At 42.2% G+C, this 26,903-nt stretch overlaps 2 protein-coding genes across 2 annotated transcripts; both read right to left on the reverse strand.

Moving 5' to 3' along the window:
• Window positions 1-19,675: 19,675 nt before the first annotated feature.
• Window positions 19,676-20,440, reverse strand: LOC127095998 (uncharacterized). Its single transcript, XM_051034628.1, has one exon. It carries the CDS (start codon window positions 20,438-20,440, stop codon window positions 19,676-19,678), a length of 765 nt encoding a protein of 254 aa, XP_050890585.1.
• A 2,123-nt stretch (window positions 20,441-22,563) lies between these two features.
• On the reverse strand, window positions 22,564-23,328 carry LOC127096000 (uncharacterized). Its single transcript, XM_051034629.1, has one exon. The coding sequence runs from the start codon at window positions 23,326-23,328 to the stop codon at window positions 22,564-22,566; it is 765 nt and encodes a 254-aa protein (XP_050890586.1).
• Between the last annotated feature and the right edge of the window lie 3,575 nt (window positions 23,329-26,903).

The raw sequence follows: 26,903 nt of genomic DNA on the forward strand, positions 1-26,903 counted from the left end.
ACACAGTTCATAGGGAGTCTTTTCTAGAATAGGTCTTATAGAGATTCTATTCTGAATGTAACACGCTGTATTTACAGCTTCTGCCCAAAAGTGCTTTGCTATATTAGTTTCATTGATCATGGTTCTGGCCATCTCTTGGAGTGTCCTATTCTTCCTCTCTACAACTCCATTTTGTTGTGGAGTTCTAGGGCAGGAGAAATCATGGGATATTCCATTAGAATCAAATAATTCTTCAAAATCTTTGTTTTCAAATTCTCCACCATGATCACTTCTGACTCTAATAATTTTAGAGTCAAATTCTTTTTGCACTTTGGAACAGAAACTAGTAAATACAGAGTGAGACTCACTCTTGTGCTTAAGGAATTTTACCCATGTCCAGCGACTGTAATCATCTACAATGACTAGTCCATACTTCTTTCCATTAACTGATGCTGTTTTCACAGGACCAAATAAGTCAATGTGAAGAAGTTCCAGAGGCTTGGAGGTAGAAACAACATTTTTCTTTTTAAAAGATGTTTTTGAAAATTTTCCTTTCTGACAAGCTTCACACAGAGCATCTGAAGAAAACTTCAGTTTAGGTAGGCCTCTGACTAACTCGAGTTTAGTTAGCTGAGAAAGTTTCCTCATGCTAATGTGGCCCAAGCGTCTATGCCATACCCATTGCTCTTCGTGAACTGACATTAGACATTTAACATTTTGATCTTTTAAATCAGAAAGATTTATTTTGTAAATGTTGTTTTTCCTCTTGCCTGTGAAAAGGACAGAATCATCGTTCTGATTAATGGCTTTACATGTTTTTTGATTGAAGATTACATCATAACCGTTATCACTTAATTGACTTATGGATAACAAGTTATGCATTAATCCTTCTACATAAAGAACATCAGATATAGAGGGAAGAGTACCATTACCAATAGTTCCGGAGCCTCTGATCCTTCCTTTCTGATCTCCTCCGAAACCTACGAATCCAGCATCTTTAAGTTCCAGGCTTTGGAACATAGACTTTCTTCCCGTCATGTGTCGCGAGCATCCAGAGTCCAGGTACCATGACTGGTGTCTGAACTTTGCTGCATAGGATATCTGCAACATAGATAATCTTATCTTTCGGTACCCAGAATCTCTTGGGTCCTTTTAGATTAGTTTTCCCAGAGTTTCTTATAACTTTGGGTCTTCTAGCATTTTTAAATTTGTGTTCTTGTGTGTGGGCGTAGTGATATGAAAAAGGAGATTTAATTTGGTCACTGGTAGAAGTTTTATCTTCCTTAGGATCATAACCAATTCCCCTTCTATTGTTCTGACTTACTCCATAAGTCATGGATGCCATAATACTCCTATCTATCCCATTCTTCAGAAATTTTTGAAAGGCTTCTTCATATTTATAAATAATTTTATTTGAAGTTTGTGGTGCTTGAGACAACGCTTCTTCTAATTCTAAGCTATTTCTCTTAGCTCCATCTCTTTCTAATGTTAAAGATCTAATCGTATCTTCTTGTGCTAGAATTGTCATCTCAAGTTCACTACACTCTTCAAATCTTGCTTTAAGACAGCCTTTAATGTTTTTAAACTTCTGTTTTAATTTCTGATAAGAGGTAAGAGTTTCTGACAAACATGATTCTAAGTCAGATCGAGAAAGTTCAGAAAATACCTCTTCAGATTCTTCATCTGAGCTGCTGGATGTGATAGCCATAAGTGCTACATTGGCCTGTTCATCAGAGTCAGATTCTGATGATCCAGATTCACTATCATCCCAGGTAGCCATCAGTCCTTTCTTTGTCCTGAAGGTGTTTTTCTTGAAGCTTTCTTTCCTAGGGTTGTCTTTCTTCAACTTGGGGCATTCATTTCTGTAATGACCTGTTTCTTTACATTCATAACAGGTAATATCTTTGTTAGCTTTACCTTTTGAAGTTGACTCTGATCGATCCCCTCTGGGTCTTGGTCTTCTGAAGTTGTTGTTCCTCTTTTTCCAGAGTTGCTTAACTCTTCTGGTTAGTAGGGACAACTCTTCTTCATCATCAGAGTCTTCAGGTTCAGAGTCGTCAGTATCTTCAGTTTCTGCCTGGAGAGCTTTGGTTCTGTCAGGTTTCCGTCTTTCAGATCTGGACTTTAGCGCTACGGACTTGTTCCTTTTCTGAGGTTCATCCTCCTCTAGTTCTATCTCATGACTTCTGAGAGAACTAACAAGTTCTTCAAGGCTGATATTGTTCAGATCCTTTGACAGCTTTAGAGCAGTAACCATAAGTCTCCATTTCTTTGGCAGACTTCTGACTATCTTCTTAACATGATCTGCAGTCGTATATCCTTTGTCTAGCACTTTAAGACCTGCAATAAGAGTTTGAAATCTAGAAAACATAGCCTCTATAGCTTCGTCATCTTCCATTTTGAAGGCTTCATATTTCTGGATAAGCGCCAGAGCCTTCGTCTCCTTGACTTGGGAGTTTCCTTCATGGGTCATCTTCAGAGAGTCAAGTATATCTTTGGCTGTCTCTCTGTTGGTGATCTTTTCATATTCGTTGTATGATATAGCATTTAGAAGTATTGTTCTGGCCTTGTGGTGATTTTTGAAGACACGTTTCTGATCTTCTGACATCTTACTTCTGGGAACTTCAGCTCCATTTAAGACTGGAGGTGTGTATCCATCTGTGACAATGTCCCAGAGGTCAGCGTCATAACCAAGAAAGAAACTTTCGATTCTATCTTTCCAGTAATCAAATTTTTCTCCATCAAAAACAGGAGGCTTGGCATTGTAAGAATCTCTTTCATTTGAGTGGGCCATTGTTTTTCTCGTACTGGATCTCTCTACACGGTTAAGTGTTTGATTAGAAAATCAATAACAGAGCCGGAGCTCTGATACCAATTGAAGGTGAGAAAAACAAGAAAGGGGGGGTTTGAATTGTTTGGAAAAATAAGCGCTTTTCAAAATGAAAATCACACAATGATTTTATACTGGTTCGCTTATAACACAAAGCTACTCCAGTCCACCCGGCCAAGGTGATTTCGCCTTCAACAAGGACTTAATCCACTAATCTTGAAAGATTACAAACAACGTCTAAGATAAAAATCTTAGCCCTCTCAAGTATACAGACTACACAGAGTCACTTGAGGAAATCAACAAACAATAGAAGAAGGATTTATGTAAACTAGAGTGCTTCTAAGAAAGCAAGTATTACAAAATTAAGAACAAGAGTTTTTTTCACGTTATAAGCAAAAGCTTCGTGAAGATCTTAGAGAGAAAGAATGTTTTCTTGTGTTGATGTTTCAGTATGATTTTTCCTTGTATGTGTGTAGTGTTTGAAATGTTGATTTGCAATCCTTTATATAGATCAATGAAGTAGTAGTTGAAACTGATGGATATTGAGATGAAGTTACGCCATCACATAAATAGCTTCTGCAGGATGACTTTTTCTTCTTGAAATGACTACTTACCACAAGTAGTATTTTCTTTATTGAAATTGGAGATTAACGTCTCTTTCTCAATTAGGAAATCCATTTGCAAATCTTTACTTGACTTCAACGTTACTCTTTCATGATTAGCAATTCCATGCTCAGAGTATTTGTGTATCTGGAGAATCTTGGAATCTTGCTTCTGATGGATTCTTCAGATAGTGCCAAGAGCTTCTGAAGTTAGACAAACCTTTGTTCAGAGTCAGAACTTCTAGAGCTTACTACTTGTCCAGATGCTTCTGATACTTTGATGTTTTGCTCAGAGTTAGAACTTCTTGACATTGTTTCCACTTCAGATGCTTCTGATCATTTGATATTTTGTATCTGATCTTGTTTTGTATCTGATGACATCATCAGATTTCTTCCTTCTTTCTTTAGAATCCTGCACACTTAGAAACTTTTCGTTAGGGTGCCATTTTTGGTTTCATCCTTTGTTATCATCAAAATCAAGGAATCTGTTGTAGAACAATTTTTGTTCTTACAACTCGCGCGGATGTCGCATCCACTGCATACGTATCTCATCTGAATATGAGAATCAGAGTCTTCGTAGCTCGGTTGACCTATGGGTTGGGGGGATGTGTGCTCGCTAACACATCGCGTCTTATGCCTATGTATCTCATCTGGAATGAGAATCAGAGCAAGCCGTAGTTCGGATAACTACGGGGTTATGGATTGGGTTTTGGACGAACGACGTTACTACGCAATCTACCGGATGCTCGACCTATGGACACTTACTCGCCTGTAGTAGAAGGAGTAAACGTGTGTTTAGGAGAAGAAAAATCAATGAAGGGTTAGGGTTTGGTAAACTCATGCAAAAAGGCAGCCTTTGGGGAAGGAACCTGTAAAAAAAATAAACACAGAAACATTGCCTCCTATCGAGGTCTTCCAGCTAGGAAAGCAGTAAAATGCGGGAAAAATGTAAAAGTACCACGCGGATGAAGATCCGAGGTAACAACAATTAGAGGAATGGGAAACCCAGGGATCCTTCCAAGCTAAACACCATCAAAGAAAGTGAGTCAGTACAGGTAATCGGAATGAAACCTCCAGGCGGTATCCCACAAGTAAAGTGGAAAACCACGCAAGTTATCCCTGCAAAAGTCATATGAGCCCTCACAAAAACTCAACAAACAGGTTAGAGACAAAAAAATAGGGTAATCAAGGGTTGCCCCCAAATCAAAATGTAACCACATGAATCATGCCATTAAAAGCTCACAAAAAGCAACCAAGGGTAGGAGGCCTAAACCTCTTGTCAAACACATGCATCAAAAGGGTATCAAATTCACCCATAATACCTCATACATTTAGAGCATTCAAATTAAAGGCATAAAGATGATGGATATAGGGCAAACCTGATTGGAGAGCTTGATTGAAATTGAGTTGCACCTGTGAGGTTTACAAAACAATCTTTAGGGTTTATGTGAGGCAGAGGTGATTCTGTGCAGTTGAGTTCCCTTCAGGGTTTGGAGGCTGCTCTGAACTCTGTTAGCTCTTCTCTCACTATCTTTTTCAGCCAGGGTAATAGGAATAGAATGGCCTTTTGTTTCACTGAAACTCTGAATTTATAACCCGATTTTTGTGGACCTATGGGCTCAAATGAGAGAGGTTCAAGTCCAAGATTTTATTTATTTATTTATTTATTTATTTATTTATTTATTGTTTTCAAAACACGTGGGCTTCGCCTAACGAGCATGACAGCTCATGAACAAACCTTTGTTCCTTCAAGATTAACGTTTTGGCTGACGAATAGACCCCTGTTGGAAGTAACTCAAGTCTTTCCCTTGTGTTGACTGATCATCTAAATAGAGACCACAAAGTGTCCTGGATGATGTTCAAGCTTCTTGGATCCGATTCCGATTGCCATGATGAAATGCAAATGCTAAATGACCTAAAAATGAATGCATGCATGAGGTGTAAAGCATATGCTTCTAGGAAAAATGAAGGGTAAATTTTGGGGTATTACAGCTGCCCCTATTCAATCAACTGGAGATCTGGAAAGAAGATAGCAGAGGCCTTCGTGCTTTCGAGGTATCAAGGGATCGAATATAATAAAAGCCCGAAAATTTGCACTGAAGTGAAGTGAAGTTACAATGTCTGTCAGAATCAGCAAAGAGGTGGTCTTGAAAGAAGAATCCGTCTGGTACGGTGAGAGTCAGTCTGAATACCGAAAAAGAATGTTAACCTGAATACCAAAATAAATGGTAACACAGAAATAACCATGGCCTGAATGCCGCTCATCAGTCTGAATACCGAAAAAGAATGTTAACCTGGATACTAAAATAAATGGTAACACAGAAATAACCATGGCCTGAATGTCGCTCATCAGTCTGAATACTGGAAATGACTTCGATCTGAACATCGGGAGATATGAGATTATTAATATCGGTCTGAACACCGAGGGGCTGGCCTGAATGCCACAAGTTGCGTCGACCTGAACGTCGGAAACTTCTTTGATCTGAACATCGGAAAATTGGCCCGGATGCCGCAAGTTGCATCGACCTGAACGTCGAAAACTTCTTCGATATGAACATCGGAAAACTGGCCTGAATGCCACAAGCTGCATCGAACTGAACATCGGAAACTTCTTCGATCTGAACATCAGAAAACTGGCTTGAACGCCACAAGTTGCATCAACCTGAACGTCGGAAACTTCTTCGATCTGAACATCGGAAAACTAGCCTGAACGCCACAAGTTGCATCGACCTGAACGTCGGAAACTTCTTTGATCTGAACATCAGAAAACTGGCCTGAACGCCACAAGTTCATCGACCTGAACGTTGGAAACTTCTACGATCTGAACATCGGAAAACTAGCCTGAACGCCACAAGTTGCATCGACCTGAATGTCGAAAACTTCTTTGATATGAACATCCGAAAACTGGCCTGAACGCCACAAGTTGCATCGACCTGAACGTTGGAAACTTCTTCGATCTGAACATCGGAAAACTGACCTGAACGCCACAAGTTGCATCGACCTGAATGTCGGAAACTTCTTCGATCTGAACATCGGAAAACTGGCCTGAATGCCACAAGTTGCATCGACCTGAACGTCAGAAACTTCTTCGATCTGAACATCGGAAAACTGGCCTGAACGCCACTTCGGTCTGAATACCGGAAATTTCATGTCTGTCAGCATCGGCATAAATAGGGAACGATAATAGAGGCGGCGCATGGGCCAATGACACTTGCTGGGGATAACAAAGGTAAGTCATGAACAATCTTCAGTCTGAGTATTGGAAACAACTTCTGGTTTATCACTTGGGATACCGAGAATGTTTTATGCTTACATGCGTATGTTTGAATTTTTCAATGGCGTAATGCTCTATGAAAATGGAAATGCTACGCGATTTGGGAGGATGCAATGCAATATGATTCTACATTCAGGGATGCGAAATGCTGGGTAGAATGCCAAGCTGAGGCAAGGGGATCTGCTGGGGAAATGATCACCATCTTCTGGACCCTGGCAAGGCTGCTGGAGATGCACAGTGCAAAGAATTCTATGGGGAAATGACCTGCCACACGGTGTTCTAGCAATGACAAAATACCGAGATTCTGACTGGGGAGAGAACGGCACTGAAAACCTGCTGTTGGGGAAAGCGATAGTGGTTATGGAAACCACGACCTGCGAGAGATGACTCAGCAGGGGAAGCAAACACCGATACGGTACCGAGGTTCTGCTTCAAGGAAAGAAACCATGGGTCTGGCATTGGGATTATCAATCTGGCCTCGAACTCTGAGGAGCAGCCGCTTCTGCTGGGAAGATACAGTCTGGCACTGTCAACTCCGCTGGGGGTATATAGTCTGACACTGTCAACTCTACTGGGGAGTGTATAATCTGAAACCACCGCTTGGGGAGAGGTACAGTGGTGAGAACCTGCTGGGGATTGAAGAATCCAACGCTCTGATCAGCTCTGCAGGGATAAGATACCGAATTCGTCTGTTGGGAAAACATTCACGATCATCTGCAGGGGATTTTAAGGATATGCCTCGAGGGTACCTGTTCTGAATAGACGATCCAAAGCACTTAAAATTTACAGCAATTTTAAATGTTTATTAAGCATGTACCTGTAATGCTCTTATGTGTCATGATGCAATGTTTATCAAAAAATTCGGACGTCATTTTTGCAAACAAAACAGAAAAATGAAAATGAAAACAAAGATATATTAAATAACATTATTTTATTATTGAACGGCCTCTGAATAGGCATTTACATCAGGAAGAAATCCTTGGAAAGAGGTAATCGCACAACAGACATTAATCTAATGGCAATGTGAAATGGATTTCTATTGGGTTCCAATTCTGCTATGACTTGCTCGTCTTCAAGATCCTCCAGATGATCAGCTTTCTGAAAGAGTGATTGGACTGTTTCCTATCCTTCAAAAGTTTCCAGTCATTGACACGAGATGAGATTCAGAACTACTCAGAACGCAGTCATTCTCTTAATCCCTAACTTTTGCCTGGATCGCCCTTTTCGGGTTTTCAATCCACCGGGATACCCATTTTTGCCTAAGTTGCCTTTTCAGGTTTTCAACTTACCGGGTGTACAATCTTTTCACTTTTAATCCCTAATTTTTGCCCGAACCTTTTTCATTTTCTTGGTTCGCCGGGATGCCCATTTTTGCCTGGACTACTCTTTTTATTGTCCAGCGGGTCCATTTCATGCGAAGTATTTTTTTAACTGCGTCTGAGTTCACCGGGGAAGTGAAGTTTTCACCATCCATCGTTGCAAGCATTAAGGCCCCACCATCAAAAACCTTGGTGACAATATACGGTCCATCATAGTTAGGATTCCACTTTCCCCTGTGATCTGTCTGAGGAGGAAGGATCCTTTTCAACACCAAATCTACGACCTGGAAGCATCGAGGACACACTTTCTGATCAAAGGCTCTCTTCATCCGACTCTGATACAACTGCCCATGACAAATGGCTGCCATTCGCTTCTCTTCGATAAAACTCAACTCATTGAACCTTGTCCGAATCCATTCACCTTCGTCTAACTTGACATCCAACAGGACTCTTAGAGAAGGAATCTCCACTTCAACAGGTAGGACTGCTTCCATACCATACACAAGGGAGTAAGGGGTTGCCCCGGTCGATGTACGTACTGAAGTACGGTACCCCTGCAAGGCGAAAGGTAGCATCTCATGCCAATCTCTGTAAATAATGACCATCTTCTGCACAATCTTCTTTATGTTCTTATTTGTCACTTCAACAGCACCGTTCATCTTAGGGCGGTAAGGGGAAGAATTGTGATGCTGAATGTTGAAGTTCTGGCACAACTCCTTCATCATTTTGTTGTTGAGATTAGAACCATTATCAGTAATGATTCTTTCGGGAATCCCATAAAGACAAATGATTTCTTTCTTGATGAATCGGGCAACCACGTGTCTGGTGACCTTCGCAAATGATGCTGCTTCGACCCACTTGGTGAAATAGTCGATGGCAAAAAGGATGAAGCGATGCCCATTGGAAGCGGTCGGCTCAATCTTTCCAATCATATTGATGCCCCACATAGCGAAAGGCCACGGCGAAGACATCACATTCAAAGGATTCGGCGGCACATGCACCTTATCAGCATAAATCTGGAATTTATGGCACTTCCGAGCATATTTGAAACAATCAGATTCCATGGTCATCCAGTAATAACCTGCTCTCAACAATTTCTTAGCCATTGCATATCCGCCGGCATGAGTACCGAAGGAGCCTTCATGAACTTCCTGCATTAACATGTTTGCTTCGTGTCTGTCCACGCATCTGAGCAAAACCATGTCGAAGTTCCTCTTATACAGAACATCGTCTTTGTTCAAGAAGAAACTGCCTGCCAATCTTCTCAAAGTCTTTCTATCATTGTTGGATGCCCCTGCAGGGTACTCTTGATTCTTCAGAAAGCACTTGATGTCGTGATACCAGGGCTTGTCATCAACTACCAGTTCAGCAGCAAACACATACGCGACCCTATCAAGGCGCATCACGTCGATCTTTGGAGCATGGTTCCAACGGATCACCGTGATCATGGAGGATAGAGTAGCAAGAGCATCTGCCATTTGGTTCTCATCACGAGGTATATGGTACAGCTTTACTGTTGTGAAGAAAGTCAACAGTCTTCTTGTGTAATCTCTGTAGGGGACCAGAGTAGGCTGGAGAGTGTTCCAATCACCATTCACTTGATTGATTACTAGAGCTGAATCTCCGAAGATGTCCAAAGTCTTGATTCTAAAATCAATGGCTTGCTCAATACCCAAGATACAGGCTTCATACTCAGCTTCATTCTTGGTGCACTCGAAAGTCAGACGAGCGGTGAAAGGCATGTGGGCACCTTTCAGAGTTGTAATGACAACACCAATTCCACTTCCTCTGGCTTTGACGGCCCCATCAAACATTAAAGTCCACTTTTCGTCTGGATCAGGTCCCTCTTCAACAACTGGATCTTCACAGTCTTTCATCTTGAGGTACATGATGTCTTCATCTGGAAAATCAAACTTCATCGGCTCATAATCTTCAACCGGCTGTTGAGCAAGATAGTCTGACAGAATACTCCCCTTGATGGCTTTCTGGGAAGTATACTGGATGTCGTACTCTGTCAGTACCATTTGCCAATGGGCAACTCTTCCGATGAGAGCTGGCTTCTCAAATATATACTTGACTGGATCCATTTTGGAGATCAGTAAGGTTGTGTGAGATAGCATGTATTGTCTCAATCGCTTCGCAGCCCATGCAAGTGCACAACATGTTTTTTCAAGCATTGAGTATCTCGACTCGCAATCTGTGAATTTCTTACTCAGGTAGTAGATGGCATGCTCTTTCCTACCTGTCTCGTCGTGTTGACCGAGAACACAACCCATGGAATTGTCCAGTACTGTCAAATACATAATCAGCGGTCTCCCTGGGACCGGAGGCACAAGGATAGGAGGATTCTGCAAATACTCTTTTATCTTCTCGAATGCCCTTTGACAATCATCATTCCACCTGATAGCCTGATCTTTTCTCAACAATTTGAATATTAGCTCACATGTGGCTGTTAGGTGAGAGATGAACCTTGCAATGTAGTTCAACCTCCCTAAGAAACCACGGACTTGTTTCTCTGTTCTTGGCTCAGGCATTTCCTGTATCGCTTTCACTTTGGCCGGATCCACCTCAATCCTTTTTCCGCTAACAAAAAAACCCAGTAGTTTTCCAGATCTCACCCCAAAAGTACACTTGTTCGGATTAAGCCTCAGCTTGAATTTCCTCAAACGCTCAAACAGTTGCTGCAAATTCACCAAATGTTCTTCTTCTGTCTGAGATTTGGCAATCATATCATCAACATAAACCTCGATTTCATGATGAATCATATCATGGAACAGAGTCACCATCGCTCGCTGATATGTTGCTCCGGCATTTTTCAGACCAAACGGCATCACCTTGTAACAGAAGGTGCCCCATGGGGTTATGAATGTTGTCTTCTCCATGTCTTCTGGTGCCATATTAATTTGATTATAGCTAGAAAAGCCATCCATGAAGGAGAATACCGAGAACTGAGCCGTGTTACCCACCAAAACGTCAATGTGAGGTAAGGGGAAATCATCTTTAGGACTAGCCCTGTTCAGATCCCGGTAGTCAACACACATCCGTACCTTTCCATCCTTCTTAGGTACCGAAACGATATTTGCAACCCATGGCGGATAATTTGTGACTGCTAGAAACCCTGCATCCAACTGTTTTTGCACTTCTTCCTTTATCTTGACAACCATCTCTGGTCTTGTTCTTCTGAGCTTCTGCTTGACCGGAGGGCAACCTTCTTTGAGCGGCAAGCGATGTACCACGATGTCTGTGTCAAGCCCTGGCATGTCCTGATAAGACCAAGCGAAGATGTCAACCTACTCTTGCAGCAATTCAATCAACCCCTTCTTCACATTGTCTTCCAAAGCAGCCCCTATCTTGATTTCTCTCTTGGCGTCCTCGGTGCCGAGATTAATCACTTCAACAGACTCTTGATGTGGTTGAATGACCCTTTCCTCTTGTTTTAATAACCTGGTAAGTTCTTCAGGGAGTTCACAGTCTTCATCACCCTCTTCTTCAGCTTGAAAGATTGGATTTTCAAAGTCGAAGCGAGCCATAGAAGAACCGTTATCAATAGGATCCGGTGATGTGCATCTGCATGAGTGATGGTATGTGCTTATGAGTGTGAAAAAAAAAAGTGGAAACTAAACAAAACATTGCCAATTTTTTTTTGAAAAACTGCAAAAATAGAAAGATAGGGAACGAAATATTTGAATGCAAAAAGACGTCCTTTATTTATGATAAAAAATGCAAGTGTCACATAGATGAGCCCTACAATGAGTCATTACGCAGCCCTGGCGGAACGTAAGACTTGGATATGCATGAATAAAGAAAGAAAATTACTCCTCCAGACAAGTGGCTTGGACAATCTCCTCAGAAGACCAATTATTGAGAACTTCACCCGGGATTCTCGGACGCACCCAATTATCGATGTCGCAATCAATATCCCCATCTTCATTGTTGACCACAGAGACTAATTTGACTTCTCCTTCAACCATGTTAACGTTGGCTCCACCATGCTGGGGCATGGGATTGTTGACGACATTAGGAGCTGGTGCAAAGTTAACGGCCTTTGAATCAATGAGGTCCTGAACTACGTGCTTAAAAGCTTTGCAGTTCTCAATATTGTGGCCAGGTGCCCCAGAGTGGAAGCTACACCTAGCGTTGGCGTTATAACCCACCGAAAGCCTACCAACGGGAGGAGCCAGTGCGCAACTGCATAAGTTGTAGTTGTTGAAGACTAGAAAGCAACTAAGCGTACGACATTGGAAGAGTGTCGAAACGCCGGTCCATCGTCCTTGGCCTCGGTTTATAGGCGGGTCTGTTACCCGGTTGTTGTGGTTGGTACTGAGCGGGTTGACGCTGTGGTTGTTGTTGTTGTAGTGGTGTTGCAGCTGGAATGGTCACAGCCGCAACATACGGTTGCTGATGATTGTTCTGAAAGTTATTCCTCCGGTTATCCCTGTTCTGATAAGAAGATATGGCACTTGCATCCCCTTCTCTCCTCTTCTGTCCCTAAATGAACGACTTCTTCACCCCTGATGAGGTAATTCTCTTCTGGGTCTTGTATGTCCTCAGGTAATTCTCCACCCTCTCTCCGGTAGAGACTACATCAGCAAAATTGGAGGCATTGCAACCCATCAGGCGCTCCAAATAAGGTCCTGGAAGAGTGTTCATGAACATGTTAGCCATTTCCTTCTCCAACATAGGAGGTTGAACACGGGAAGCTGTTTCTCTCCAGCGTTGAGCGTATTCTCTTAAGCACTCATTGCTTTTAAGAGACAGATTTTGAAGTTGAGTTCTGTCCGGAGCCATGTCTGCATTATACTGATACTGCTTCACGAAAGCCTCAGCCAAATCCCTCCAGCAACGGATGTGGGCTCTGTCCAGCCTCATGTACCATTCCAGGGATGCCCCAGCTAGGTTGTCCTAGAAAAAGTACATAAGCAACTTTTCGTCATCGGAGTATGCAACCATTTTACGGAAATAGGCTTACACATGGGTCTTCGGGCAAGAGTTGCCATTGTATTTGTCAAATATCGGGACCTTGAATTTCGGCGGCACTCTCACACCCGGGACCAGCCCCAAGTCAGCAACATCTACTCCCAGAGGATTCTGTCCTTCCACTGCCTTCAACCTCTCTTCCAATCTTCTAAACATGGGGTCCACACCATGACCCATACCAAAGTCTTCCTGCAGCAGGGGGAACTGATCGTCATTATCATCATGAACGGGCTGTTGATCGGAGGTGACATGTAGGATTGGGATAGGCCCCGGTCCATTGGGTCCGTCAGCCTCTCCAGCTGGAGGATCAGCCACCGTCTCTGGTTGACCAGGGGGATTCCTCTGTATCATCTGCCTGAGCTCTTGTTGTCCCTGAGCCACCCCTTGAACCACATCCATGAATTGATTCATGCGGATTTTCATCTCGGCGAACTCTGCCTGTAGGCTTTCCATTACTCTCTGTTGGTTTCTGCGGGTACCGTACCGGTGAATGTCTGGGTCAGCTATCCTGCTGATGGAACACCAAACAAACTGAGAACACTGTGGCGGTACCTATTATGCAAGACATGATAATGAATATGTAAATGCAATGACATGTTTATCAATTCCAAAGGTATTCTACCCCCTTGATTCTAGTCTCTCAATAGATAAACAATGTACAAAAAAAAAGACTAAGCCGTCGATGAGAACCAAGAAAATTCCGACTAGAATCAAGTAGAAGATATAAACCCCACAGAAATGGATAAACATGTGTGAATGATTATGAATGCAAAATGATATGATGCAAAATGATGTGCATGCAGTGCAGTGGCATGGGAATCAGGATCGCTGTATCTGCTTGAACATTTGTCAGGTTGCACTGTCTGGAGAGAAATTAAGAGCACACCAAACAAAGGTCATGGGATGGATCATGTTATCCTTAATATCAACCACCCATTTTGGTGGATTATGGTTTACACCTTATCAACACCCAAGTTTCATTGATATTAAGGATACCTGATCGGATCAACCATGAATCAAGAGTTTGTTGCAAGTCACGAGCATGGAGTTTAGGTTAAGAACCACCCAAAAGGAGTGTACTAAGGTTTAAACCTGCCAAACATGTTCTACAAAAGGTTCCCATAGTCATAATCCCATCTTTCGGATATTATCGGAGGAACGACTACTCGTATTCCAAAAATATTCTCAAGAGAGACTCTTATGAGTGTAGTATCGCGTAACAATCGTATCAAATCTTACACTTGAACGACTTTCGCACTACGTCCTACAAATAGGCCAAGATGGGTTTGGTAAACTAAGGTCCTCGGCTTCTAAGGTCTATATTGGAAAAAGTAATGTCTAACCACAACTTACTTGTGTGACATTATTGATCTCAACATGACCTCCACCAAGTAAATGGGCTTGCAAGTCAACTTGCTAAGGAATAACTCCACACAAGTCGACAAGACTATGCTATTCTCCTATCCTAAGTGCACTCGAGTTCAGGTATAGAACTCATCTGACAAAGATCACCAAGCAGCCATAGCCAGCCAACAGATACATCAATGATATGTACACAATGCAATAAGGTAAAGCATGTAAATAAATAACTGTACAAAAGCATGAACACCCAATAAACAAACAAACTACAAAAGCTAGGAGGGACTCGCTTAGGGAAACCGGGTCCCCAGCAGAGTCGCCAGTTGTCGCAACCTGAAAAATATAGTGTGCGAAAAAACAACCGGTGAAAGAAAATGACAGAAGAGTCGCCACCGTGCGTTATTTATCCCAAAGGAGGGAAAGGAAACGCTCGAAGTAAACCTGAAAAGAGGAAAGGAAAAGACAAGGTCTCGCAACCAAATCTTGGGTTCGGGAGTCGGTTATGCGAAGAGAAGGTATTAGCACCCCAACGCATCCGTAGTACTCTACGGGATCCACTTTTGTAGTTCTTGTCTAAAGGGTGTGAGTTTATCTTGTGCTGTTTACAAAAAAGGGGTTAAATGAAAATGACTCGTGCGGATGTCACATCCACTGCATACGTATCTCATCTGAATATGAGAATCAGAGTCTTCGTAGCTCGGCTGGCCTATGGGTTGGGGGGATGTGTGCTCGCTAAGACATCGCGTCTTATGCCTATGTATCTCATCTGGAATGAGAATCAAAGCAAGCCGTAGTTCGGATAACTACGGGGTTATAAATTGGGTTTTAGACAAACGACGTTACTACACAATCTACCGGATGCTCGACCTTTGGAGACTTACTCGCCTGTAGTAGAAGGAGTAAACATGTGTTTAGGAGAAGAAAAATCAATGAAGGGTTAGGGTTTGGTAAACTCATGCAAAAAGGCAGCCTTTGGGGAAGGAACCTGTAAAAAAAATAAACACACAGAAACATTGCCTCCTATCGAGGTCTTCCAGCTAGGAAAGTAGTAAAATGCGGGAAAAATGTAAAAGTACCACGCGGATGAAGATCCGAGGTAACAACAATTAGAGGAATGAGAAACCCAGGGATCCTTCCAAGCTAAACACCATCAAAGAAAGTGAGTCAGTACAGGTAATCGGAATGAAACCTCCAGGCGGTATCCCACAAATAAAGTGGAAAACCAGGCAAGTTATCCCTACAAAATTCATGTGAGCCCTCACAAAAACTCAACAAACAAGTTAGAGACAAAAAAATAGGGTAATCAAGGGTTGCCCCCAAATCAAAATGTAACCACATGAATCATGTCATTAAAATTCATAAAAAGCTCACAAAAAGCAACCAAGGGTAGGAGGCCTAAACCTCTTGTCAAACACATGCATCAAAAGGGTATCAAATTCACCCATAATACCTCATACATTTAGAGCATTCAAATTAAAGGCATAAAGATGATGGATATAGGGCAAACCTGATTGGAGAGCTTGATTGAAATTGAGTTGCACCCGTGAGGTTTACAAAACAATCTTTAGGGTTTATGTGAGGCAGAGGTGATTCTGTGCAGTTGAGTTCCCTTCAGGGTTTGGAGGCTGCTCTGAACTCTGTTAGCTCTTCTCTCACTATCTTTTTCCAGCCAGGGTAATAGGAATAGAATGGCCTTTTGTTTCACTGAAACTCTGAATTTATAACCCGATTTTTGTGGACCTATGGGCTCAAATGAGAGAGGTTCAAGTCCAAGATTTTATTTATTTATTTATTTATTTATTTATTTATTTATTGTTTTCAAAACACGTGGGCTTCGCCTAACGAGCATGACAGCTCATGAACAAACCTTTGCTCCTTCAAGATTAACGTTTTGGCTGACGAATAGACCCCTGTTGGAAGTAACTCAAGTCTTTCCCTTGTGTTGACTGATCATCTAAATAGAGCCCACAAAGTATCCTGGATGATGTTCAAGCTTCTTGGATCCGATTCCAATTGCCATGATGAAATGCAAATGCTAAATGACCTAAAAATGAATGCATGCATGAGGTGTAAAGCGTATGCTTCCAGGAAAAATGAAGGCTAAATTTTGGGGTATTACAGCTACCCCTATTCAATCAACTGGAGACCTGGAAAGAAGATAGCAGCGGCTTTCGTGCTTTCGAGGTATCAAGGGATTGAATACAATAAAAGCCCGAAAATTTGCACTTAAGTGAAGTGAAGTAACAATGCCTGTCAGAATCGGCAAAGAGGTGGTCTTGAAAGAAGAATCCGTCTGGTACGGTGAGAGTCAGTCTGAATACCGAAAAAGAATGTTAACCTGGATACCAAAATAAATGGTAACACAGAAATAACCATGGCCTGAATGCCGCTCATCAGTCTTAATAACGAAAAAGAATGTTAACCTGGATACCAAAATAAATGGTAACACAGAAATAACCATGGCCTGAATGCCGCTCATTAGTCTGAATACGGGAAATGACTTCGATCTGAACATCGGGAGATATGAGATTATTAATATCGGTCTGAACACCGAGGGGCTGGCCTGAATGCCATAAGTTGCGTCGACCTGAACGTCGGAAACTTCTTCGATTTGAACATCGGAAAATTGGCCGGGATGCCACAAGTTGCGTCGACCTGAACGTCGGAAACTTCTTCGATTTGAACATCGGAAAATTGGCCTGGATGCCACAAGTTGCATCGACCTGAACGTCGGGAACTTCTTCGATCTGAACATCGGAAAACTGGCCTGAATGCCACAAGTTGCATCGACCTGAACGTCGGAAACTTCTTCGATCTGAACATCGGAAAACTGGCCTGAACGCCACAAGTTGCATCGACCTGAACGTCGGAAACTTCTTCGATCTGAACATCGGAAAACTGGCCTGAACGCCACAAGTTGCATCGACCTGAACGTCAGAAACTTCTTCGATTTGAACATCGGAAAACTGGCCTGAACGCCACAAGTTGCATCGACCTGAACATTGGAAACTTCTTCGGTCTGAACATCGGAAAACTGGCCTGAACGCCACGAGTTGCATCGACCTGAATGTCGGAAACTTCTTCGATCTGAACATCGGAAAACTGGCCTGAACGCCACAAGTTGCATCGACCTGAACGTCGGAAACTTCTTCGATCTGAATATCGGAAAACTGGCCTGAACGCCACAAGTTGCATCGACCTGAATGTCGGAAACTTCTTCGATCTGAACATCGCCACAAGTTGCATCGACCTGAACGTTGGAAACTTCTTCGATCTGAACATCGGAAAACTGGCCTGAACGCCACAAGTTGCATCGACCTGAACGTCGGAAACTTCTTCGATCTGAACATCGGAAAACTGGCCTGAACGCCACTTCGGTCTGAATACCGGAAATTTCATGCCTATCAGCATCGGCAGAAATAGGGAATGATAATAGAGGCGGCGCATGGGCCAATGACACTTGCTGGGGATAACAAAGGTAAGTCATGAACTATCTTCAGTCTGAGTACTGGAAACAACTTCTGGTTTATCACTTGGGATACCGAGAATGTTTTATGCTTACATGCGTATGTTTGAATTTTTCAATGGCGTAATGCTCCATGAAAATGGAAATGCTACGCGATTTGGGAGGATGCAATGCAATATGATTCTACATGCAGGGATGCGAAATGTTGGGTAGAATGCCAAGCTGAGGCAAGGGGATCTGCTAGGGAAATGATCACCATCTTCTGGACCCTGGCAAGGCTGCTGGAGATGCATAGTGCAAACAATTTTGTGGGGAAATAACCTGCCACACGGTGTTCTAGCAATGACGAAATACCGAGATTCTGACTGGGGAGAGAACGGCACTGAAAACCTGCTGTTGGGGAAAGCGATAGTGGTTCTGGCAACCACGATCTACGAGAGATGACTCAGCAGGGGAAGCAAACACCGACACGGAACCGAGGTTCTTCTTCAAGGAAAGAAACCATGGGTCTGACATTGGGATTATCGATCTGGCCTCAAACTCTGAGGAGCAGCCGCTTCTGCTGGGAAGATACAGTCTGGCACTGTCAACTCCGCTGGGGGTATATAGTCTGACACTATCAACTCTACTGGAGGTATATAGTCTGGCACTGTTAAAGGAATAAAATACAAGACATAAGCAAATTAAACAGCTGGCTTTCTGGCCTGAAGCTCTTCTAGTTCCTCATTGAATCTCTTCAGCAACCCTTTAAAGAGCAGAATGAAACTGATTATGGCTGGAGGAGTGCTATCTTCTTTCAACTCTTCGACTGCGTCTCTCAACTTCCATGGTAATTCTTTAGCCGCCCAATTACAGAATCCTACTAGCCCATCGAGTTTTGCACGGAACTTATCCCTATCTCCTTGTAAGAAGTCTATGGTCTTCTTAAAGGATTCATAATCTTCAATCACATAGTCTCGCTCTTTCAACCATATGGAGCTATCTTGGCGTAATGACTCTAGCTGGTTCTTCCAATAGCTAACCGAATCCCTTGCATCTCTTACTTCTCGACACTTCTCCTCCCATATCATGGGTGACACCCTAGAAGCTTCAGTGGCTATATTCTTGAGTCGGGCTCCTGATCTATTTCAGCTTTTGCATGACGAACAGAATTGGTGAGTTCTTTTATCTGAGCCCCAAGTGTATCCCTTATCGTCTTGTTTTCCTTTGTGGCTAGATGCCACCAACGCTCATTGTCTTGACATTCTTTCTGAGCTTGTCGTAGTTGACCTTTAAGGGTATCTAAACAATGATCAGCTTGTTCTAATCCTACCTTGATCTTTTTCCTCTTATGCTCTTCCTTGTTGAACTTTTCCACATGGGCTTGAAGTTGTGCCTCTTTTCTCTCAAACTCCCACTTCATATTGTTTTTCTCATTGATGGTTTGATGGAGTTTTATCTGTAACTCTTCATTCTCTTTTTCTAGCTTTGTCATAGTAGTCTTGAGTTCCTCCATTTCTTCAATAGGGACATGGGTGAGTTTAGGTTCAGGAAGAGGTATAGGTGTCCGAATGACAAATGGCATTTTAATCATCTGCGCCCTTTCCTCTACCCACTAAAAATATGGTTCTTTTGTAATCCCATTTGCTCTCCCTAAATTAGCTTTCCGTTTTCGATTGACATTCTTCCAAGCTTCTTTGATTCGCTGGAATAAGCTAGGATTCTCAACCCCAAAGTCAAGTAACAAGAAAGCTTCCAAAGAATTTGCCTCTGGAGGGCCTTCCATTGGGTAGCCAAGTTGTTTGAGTGATAGGACTGGATTAGCATTCACACATCCTTGAGTTCCAATAAGCGGTAGATTTGGGAAATCTCCACAACTGAATATGATAGTCAAGAGAGATTTTTAGATTGGAGTGATCCCAATCTCTGAGACCAACTAACATCTGTCTGCTCAACCCAAGCACCTGTCTTCGGAAGATGTTCTAGAAACCACTGATACAATAAAGGAGCACAACAAGCAATCAATCCATTCTTCTTAGTATACCTATGACTTATGTAATAGTAGACATCGTCTAACAAAGTGGGTACTGGGTTCCCAGTAAGGAAAACACAAATGGCAGCCATGTCTACGAAACCATCCATATTCGGGAACAGGACAACGCCATAGATGGCCAACGCAATAGCAGAGTAACAAGCATCCCAACTTTCTGCTTTCAATAGGGTATGAGCTCTTTCCAAGAGAAAACTTAGTGAAAATCCTTTGGTATTCCCTTTGGTCTCTAAGTTAGCCTCTGCTTCCTTTTCAACCATGTGAAGCACACTAGCAATGACCTCAAGGGGCAAAGATTCATCTATCCCTTCAAATAGTGGCTTGTTCTTCATAGGAATCCTAACAAGACGCTCGAATTCTTCCAACATTGGTGCTAGCTGGAAGTCTTGGAATGTGAAGCATCTTAAAGGTAGGTCATAAAATTGGGCCAAAGGGATTAAGGCTGTATGGTCCACTTGTTGATTGAGGATGCTGAGCAAATTTCCATAATTCTTCCCAAAGTTAATTCTGTATACCGGGTGCATCTGAGAGACCAAGTCACGTAAGCTCTTTAGATCGGGATCCTTGAACTTGAAAGAGTAAATGTTTCCTTTGCTTGATTCCATGTTTCTTGAATTCCTGCAACTCATGATACTCAGATTCCTTGGAAATAAAATAATATGAATGATATGCTATGAATGATGTTATGCGTGCCATATGTAGGTTAATATACAGGTCGTGAGAGTGAGTATTCTTGGTTACTAAGACAAAACCCTTTTGGGAGGATGCTAAAGTTAAGGTTCCCAAAGTCATCAATCGCTACTTAGGAAAGTCATTGTCATGATGAAAACTCATCTACAAATAACATCCCCAAACAGAGTCTCGTCTGGGTGAGGCCTTCGTATGGTCCCAAAGAGGAAAACTCCTAGTGGGTCCATACTACACAACTCTCGAGTCCAAGGTTCTAATGAAGTTCCCAGAGTCATAGATCGAGGTTAGGAATACCACTGTAAGGTAGTAATACGCCCAAGGGATCTCATCTGATTGGGGCTTTCGTATTAACTCAATAAGTCTGCGCTTTTTCAGGTAGATACTACATAACTACCGGATATAATGTGTTAAAAGGTCCCTAGAGTCATTGATCCAACTTGAGAATACTATCATCATGACGAAGACTCGTTGGGAAATAATATCTCAAGAGAATCTCCTCTAGGCGGGGTCTTCTTTTCTTCCCAACAAGGAAGACTCCTTGTGGGCGCCCATTACGCAACCACCAACTTAATCTTATGGTTTTTCTCAGACTCGGGTGGAGAGCCTATCTCACAAAGTATCACCAACCAGAGAACCCCAAATAAGACATAGTCAATAAATCAAAATATAATAGTTATGACAGAATAATAATAGCAGAATAAAAAATAACAGACAAACGAACAAGATTAACACATAATACAGAAACTGAACTAAATTAGGCTTCACTGGGGGTATATAGTCTGGCACTGTCAACTCCGTTGGGGGTATATAGTCTGGCCCTGTTAAAGGAATAAAATACAAGACATAAGTAAATTAAACAGCTGGCTTTCTGGCCTGAAGCTCTTCTAGTTCCTCATTGAATCTCTTCAGCAACCCTTTAAAGAACAAAATGAAACTGATTATGGCTGGAGGAGTGATATCTTCTTTCAACTCTTCGACTGCGTCTCTCAACTTCCATGGTAATTCTTTAGCCGCCCAATTACAGAATCCTACTAGCCCGTCGAGTTTTGCACGGAACTTATCCCTATCTCCTTGTAAGAAGTACATCGTCTTCTTAAAGGATTCATAATCTTCAATCACATAGTCTCGCTCTTTCAACCATATGGAGCTGTCTTGGCGTAATAACTCTAGCTGGTTCTTCCAATAGATAACAGATTCCCTTGCATCTCTTACTTCTCGACACTTCTCCTCCCATATCATGGGTGACACCCTAGAAGCTTCAGTGGCTATATTCTTGAGTCGGGCTCCTGATCTATTTCAGCTTTTGCATGACGAACAGAATTGGTGAGTTCTTTTATCTGAGCCCCAAGTGTATCCCTTATCGTCTTGTTTTCCTTTGTGGCTAGATGCCACCAACGCTCATTGTCTTGACATTCTTTCTGAGCTTGTCGTAGTTGACCTTTAAGGGTATCTAAACAATGATCAGCTTATTCTAATCCTACCTTGAGCTTTTTCCTCTTATGCTCTTCCTTGTTGAACTTTTCCACATGGGCTTGAAGTTGTGCCTCTTTTCTCTCAAGCTCCCACTTCATATTGTTTTTCTCATTGATGGTTTGCTGGAGTTTTATCTGCAACTCTTCATTCTCTTTTTCTAGCTTTGTCATGGTAGTCTTGAGTTCCTCCATTTCTTCAATAGGGACATGGGTGAGTTTAGGTTCAGGAAGAGGCATAGGTGTCCGAATGACAAATGGCATTTTAATCATCTGCGCCCTTTCCTCTACCCACTAAAAATATGGTTCTTTTGTAATCCCATTTGCTCTCCCTAAATTAGCTTTCCGTTTTCGATTGACATTCTTACAAGCTTCTTTGATTCGCTGGAATAAGCTAGGATTCTCAACCCCAAAGTCAAGTAACAAGAAAGCTTCCAAAGAATTTGCCTCTGGAGGGCCTTCCATTGGGTAGCCAAGTTGTTTGAGTGATAGGACTGGATTAGCATTCACACATCCTTGAGTTCCAATAAGCGGTAGATTTGGGAAATCTCCACAACTGAATATGATAGTCAAGAGAGATTTTTAGATTGGAGTGATCCCAATCTCTGAGACCAACTAACATCTGTCTGCTCAACCCAAGCACCTGTCTTCGGAAGATGTTCTAGAAACCACTGATACAATAAAGGAGCACAACAAGCAATCAATCCCTTCTTCTTAGTATACCTATGACTTATGTAATAGTAGACATCGTCTAACAAAGTGGGTACTGGGTTCCCAGTAAGGAAAACACAAATGGCAGCCATGTCTACGAAACCATCCATATTCGGGAACAGGACAACGCCATAGATGGCCAACGCAATAGCAGAGTAATAAGCATCCCAACTTTCTGCTTTCAATAGGGTATGAGCTCTTTCCAAGAGAAAACTTAGTGAAAATCCTTTGGTATTCCCTTTGGTCTCTAAGTTAGCCTCTGCTTCCTTTTCAACCATGTGAAGCACACTAGCAATGACCTCAAGGGGCAAAGATTCATCTATCCCTTCCAATAGTGGCTTGTTCTTCATAGGAATCCTAACAAGACGCTCGAATTCTTCCAACGTTGGTGCTAGCTGGAAGTCTTGGAATGTGAAGCATCTTAAAGGTAGGTCATAAAATTGGGCCAAAGGGATTAAGGCTGTATGGTCCACTTGTTGATTGAAGATGCTGAGCAAATTGCCATAATTCTTCCCAAAGTTAATTCTGTATACCGGGTGCATCTGAGAGACCAAGTCACGTAAGCTCTTTAGATCGGGATCCTTGAACTTGAAAGAGTAAATGTTTCCTTTGCTTGATTCCATGTTTCTTGAATTCCTGCAACTCATGATACTCAGATGCCTTGGAAATAAAATAATATGAATGATATGCTATGAATGATATTATGCGTGCCATATGTAGGTTAATATACAGGTCGTGAGAGTGAGTATTCTTGGTTACTAAGACAAAACCCTTTTGGGAGGATGCTAAAGTTAAGGTTCCCAAAGTCATCAATCGCTACTTAGGAAAGTCATTGTCATGATGAAAACTCATCTACAAATAACACCCCCAAACAGAGTCTCGTCTGGGTGAGGCCTTCGTATGGTCCCAAAGAGGAAAACTCCTAGTGGGTCCATACTACACAACTCTCGAGTCCAAGGTTCTAATGAGGTTCCCAGAGTCATAGATCGAGGTTAGGAATACCACTGTAAGGTAGTAATACGCCCAAGGGATCTCATCTGATTGGGGCTTTCGTATTAACTCAATAAGTCTGGGATTTTTCAGGTAGATACTACATAACCACCGGATATAATGGGTTAAAAGGTCCCTAGAGTCATTGATCCAACTTGAGAATACTATCGTCGTGACGAAGACTCGTCGGGCAATAATATCTCAAGAGAATCTCCTCTAGGCGGGGTCTTCGTTTCTTCCCAACAAGGAAGACTCCTTGTGGGCGCCCACTACGCAACCACCAACTTAATCTTATGGTTTTTCTCAGACTCGGGTGGAGAGCCTATCTCACAAAGTATCACCAACCAGAGACCCCCAAATAAGACATAGTCAATAAATCACAATATAATAATTATGACAGAATAATAATAGCAGAATAAAAAATAACAGACAAACGAACAAGATTAACACATAATACAGAAACTGAACTAAATTAGGCTTCACTGGGGGTATATAGTCTGGCACTGTCAACTCCGCTGGGGGTATATAGTCTGGCCCTGTTAAAGGAATAAAATACAAGACATAAGCAAATTAAACAGCTGGCTTTCTGGCCTGAAGCTCTTCTAGTTCCTCATTGAATCTCTTCAGCAACCCTTTACAGAGCAGAATGAAACTGATTATGGCTGGAGGAGTGATATCTTCTTTCAACTCTTCGACTGCGTCTCTCAACTTCCATGGTAATTCTTTAGCCGCCCAATTACAGAATCCTACTAGCCCATCGAGTTTTGCACGGAACTTATCCCTATCTCCTTGTAAGAAGTCTATGATCTTCTTAAAGGATTCATAATCTTCAATCACATAGTCTCGCTCTTTCAACCATATGGAGCTGTCTTGGCGTAATGACTCTAGCTGGTTCTTCCAATAGCTAACAGATTCCCTTGAATCTCTTACTTCTCGACACTTCTCCTCCCATATCATGGGTGACACCCTAGAAGCTTCAGTGGCTATATTCTTGATTCGGGCTCCTGATCTATTTCAGCTTTTGCATGATGAACAGAATTGGTGAGTTCTTTTATCTGAGCCCCAAGTGTATCCCTTATCGTCTTGTTTTCCTTTGTGGCTAGATGGCACCAACGCTCATTGTCTTGACATTCTTTCTGAGCTTGTCGTAGTTGACCTTTAAGGGTATCTAAACAATGATCAGCTTGTTCTAATCCTACCTTGATCTTTTTCCTCTGATGCTCTTCCTTGTTTAACTTTTCCACATGGGCTTAAAGTTGTGCCTCTTTTCTCTCAAGCTCCCACTTCATATTGTTTTACTCATTGATGGTTTGCTGGAGTTTTATCTGCAACTCTTCATTCTCTTTTTCTAGCTTTGTCATGGTAGTCTTGAGTTCCTCCATTTCTTCAATAGGGACATGGGTGAGTTTAGGTTCAGGAAGAGGCATAGGTGTCCGAATGACAAATGGCATTTTAATCATCTGCGCCCTTTCCTCTACCCACTAAAAATATGGTTCTTTTGTAATCCCATTTGCTCTACTTAAATTAACTTTCCGTTTTCGATTGACATTCTTCCAAGCTTCTTTGATTCGCTGGAATAAGCTAGGATTCTCAACCCCAAAGTCAAGTAACAAGAAAGCTTCCAAAGAATTTGCCTCTGGAGGGCCTTCCGTTGGGTAGCCAAGTTGTTTGAGTGATAGGACTGGATTAGCATTCACACATCCTTGAGTTCTAATAAGCGGTAGATTTGGGAAATCTCCACAACTGAATATGATAGTCAAGAGAGATTTTTAGATTGGAGTGATCCCAATCTCTGAGACCAACTAACATCTGTCTGCTCAACCCAAGCACCTGTCTGCGGAAGATGTTCTAGAAACCACTGATACAATAAAGGAGCACAACAAGCAATCAATCCCTTCTTCTTAGTATACCTATGACTTATGTAATAGTAGACATCGTCTAACAAAGTGGGTACTGGGTTCCCAGTAAGGAAAACACAAATGGCAGCCATGTCTACGAAACCATCCATATTCGGGAACAGGACAACACCATAGATGGACAACGCAATAGCAGAGTAACAAGCATCCCAACTTTCTGCTTTCAATAGGGTATGAGCTCTTTCCAAGAGAAAACTTAGTGAAAATCCTTTGGTATTCCCTTTGGTCTCTAAGTTAGCCTCTGCTTCCTTTTCAACCATGTGAAGCACACTAGCAATGACCTCAAGGGGCAAAGATTCATCTATCCCTTCAAATAGTGGCTTGTTCTTCATAGGAATCCTAACAAGACGCTCGAATTCTTCCAACGTTGGTGCTTGCTGGAAGTCTTGGAATGTGAAGCATCTTAAAGGTAGGTCATAAAATTGGGCCAAGGGATTAAGGCTGTATGGTCCACTTGTTGATTGAGGATGCTGAGCAAATTGCCATAATTCTTCCCAAAGTTAATTCTGTATATCGGGTGCATCTGAGAGACCAAGTCACGTAAGCTCTTTAGATCGGGATCCTTGAACTTGAAAGAGTAAATGTTTCCTTTGCTTGATTCCATGTTTCTTGAATTCCTGCAACTCATGATACTCAGATGCCTTGGAAATAAAATAATATGAATGATATGCTATGAATGATGTTATGCGTGCCATATGTAGGTTAATATACAGGTCGTGAGAGTGAGTATTCTTGGTTACTAAGACAAAACCCTTTTGGGAGGATGCTAAAGTTAAGGTTCCCAAAGTCATCAATCGCTACTTAGGAAAGTCATTGTCATGATGAAAACTCATCTACAAATAACACCCCCAAACAGAGTCTCGTCTGGGTGAGGCCTTCGTATGGTCCCAAAGAGGAAAACTCCTAGTGGGTCCATACTACACAACTTTCGAGTCCAAGGTTCTAATGAGGTTCCCAGAGTCATAGATCGAAGTTAGGAATACCACTGTAAGGTAGTAATACGCCCAAGGGATCTCATCTGATTGGGGCTTTCGTATTAACTCAATAAGTCTGGGATTTTTCAGGTAGATACTACATAACCACCGGATATAATGGGTTAAAAGGTCCCTAGAGTCATTGATCCAACTTGAGAATACTATCGTCGTGACGAAGACTCGTCGGGCAATAATATCTCAAGAGAATCTCCTCTAGGCGGGGTCTTCGTTTCTTCCCAACAAGGAAGACTCCTTGTGGGCGCCCACTACGCAACCACCAACTTAATCTTATGGTTTTTCTCAGACTCGGGTGGAGAG

The sequence above is a fragment of the Lathyrus oleraceus genome, chromosome 6 (genome assembly GCF_024323335.1).
Source record: "Lathyrus oleraceus cultivar Zhongwan6 chromosome 6, CAAS_Psat_ZW6_1.0, whole genome shotgun sequence".
Lineage (NCBI taxonomy): Eukaryota > Viridiplantae > Streptophyta > Magnoliopsida > Fabales > Fabaceae > Lathyrus > Lathyrus oleraceus.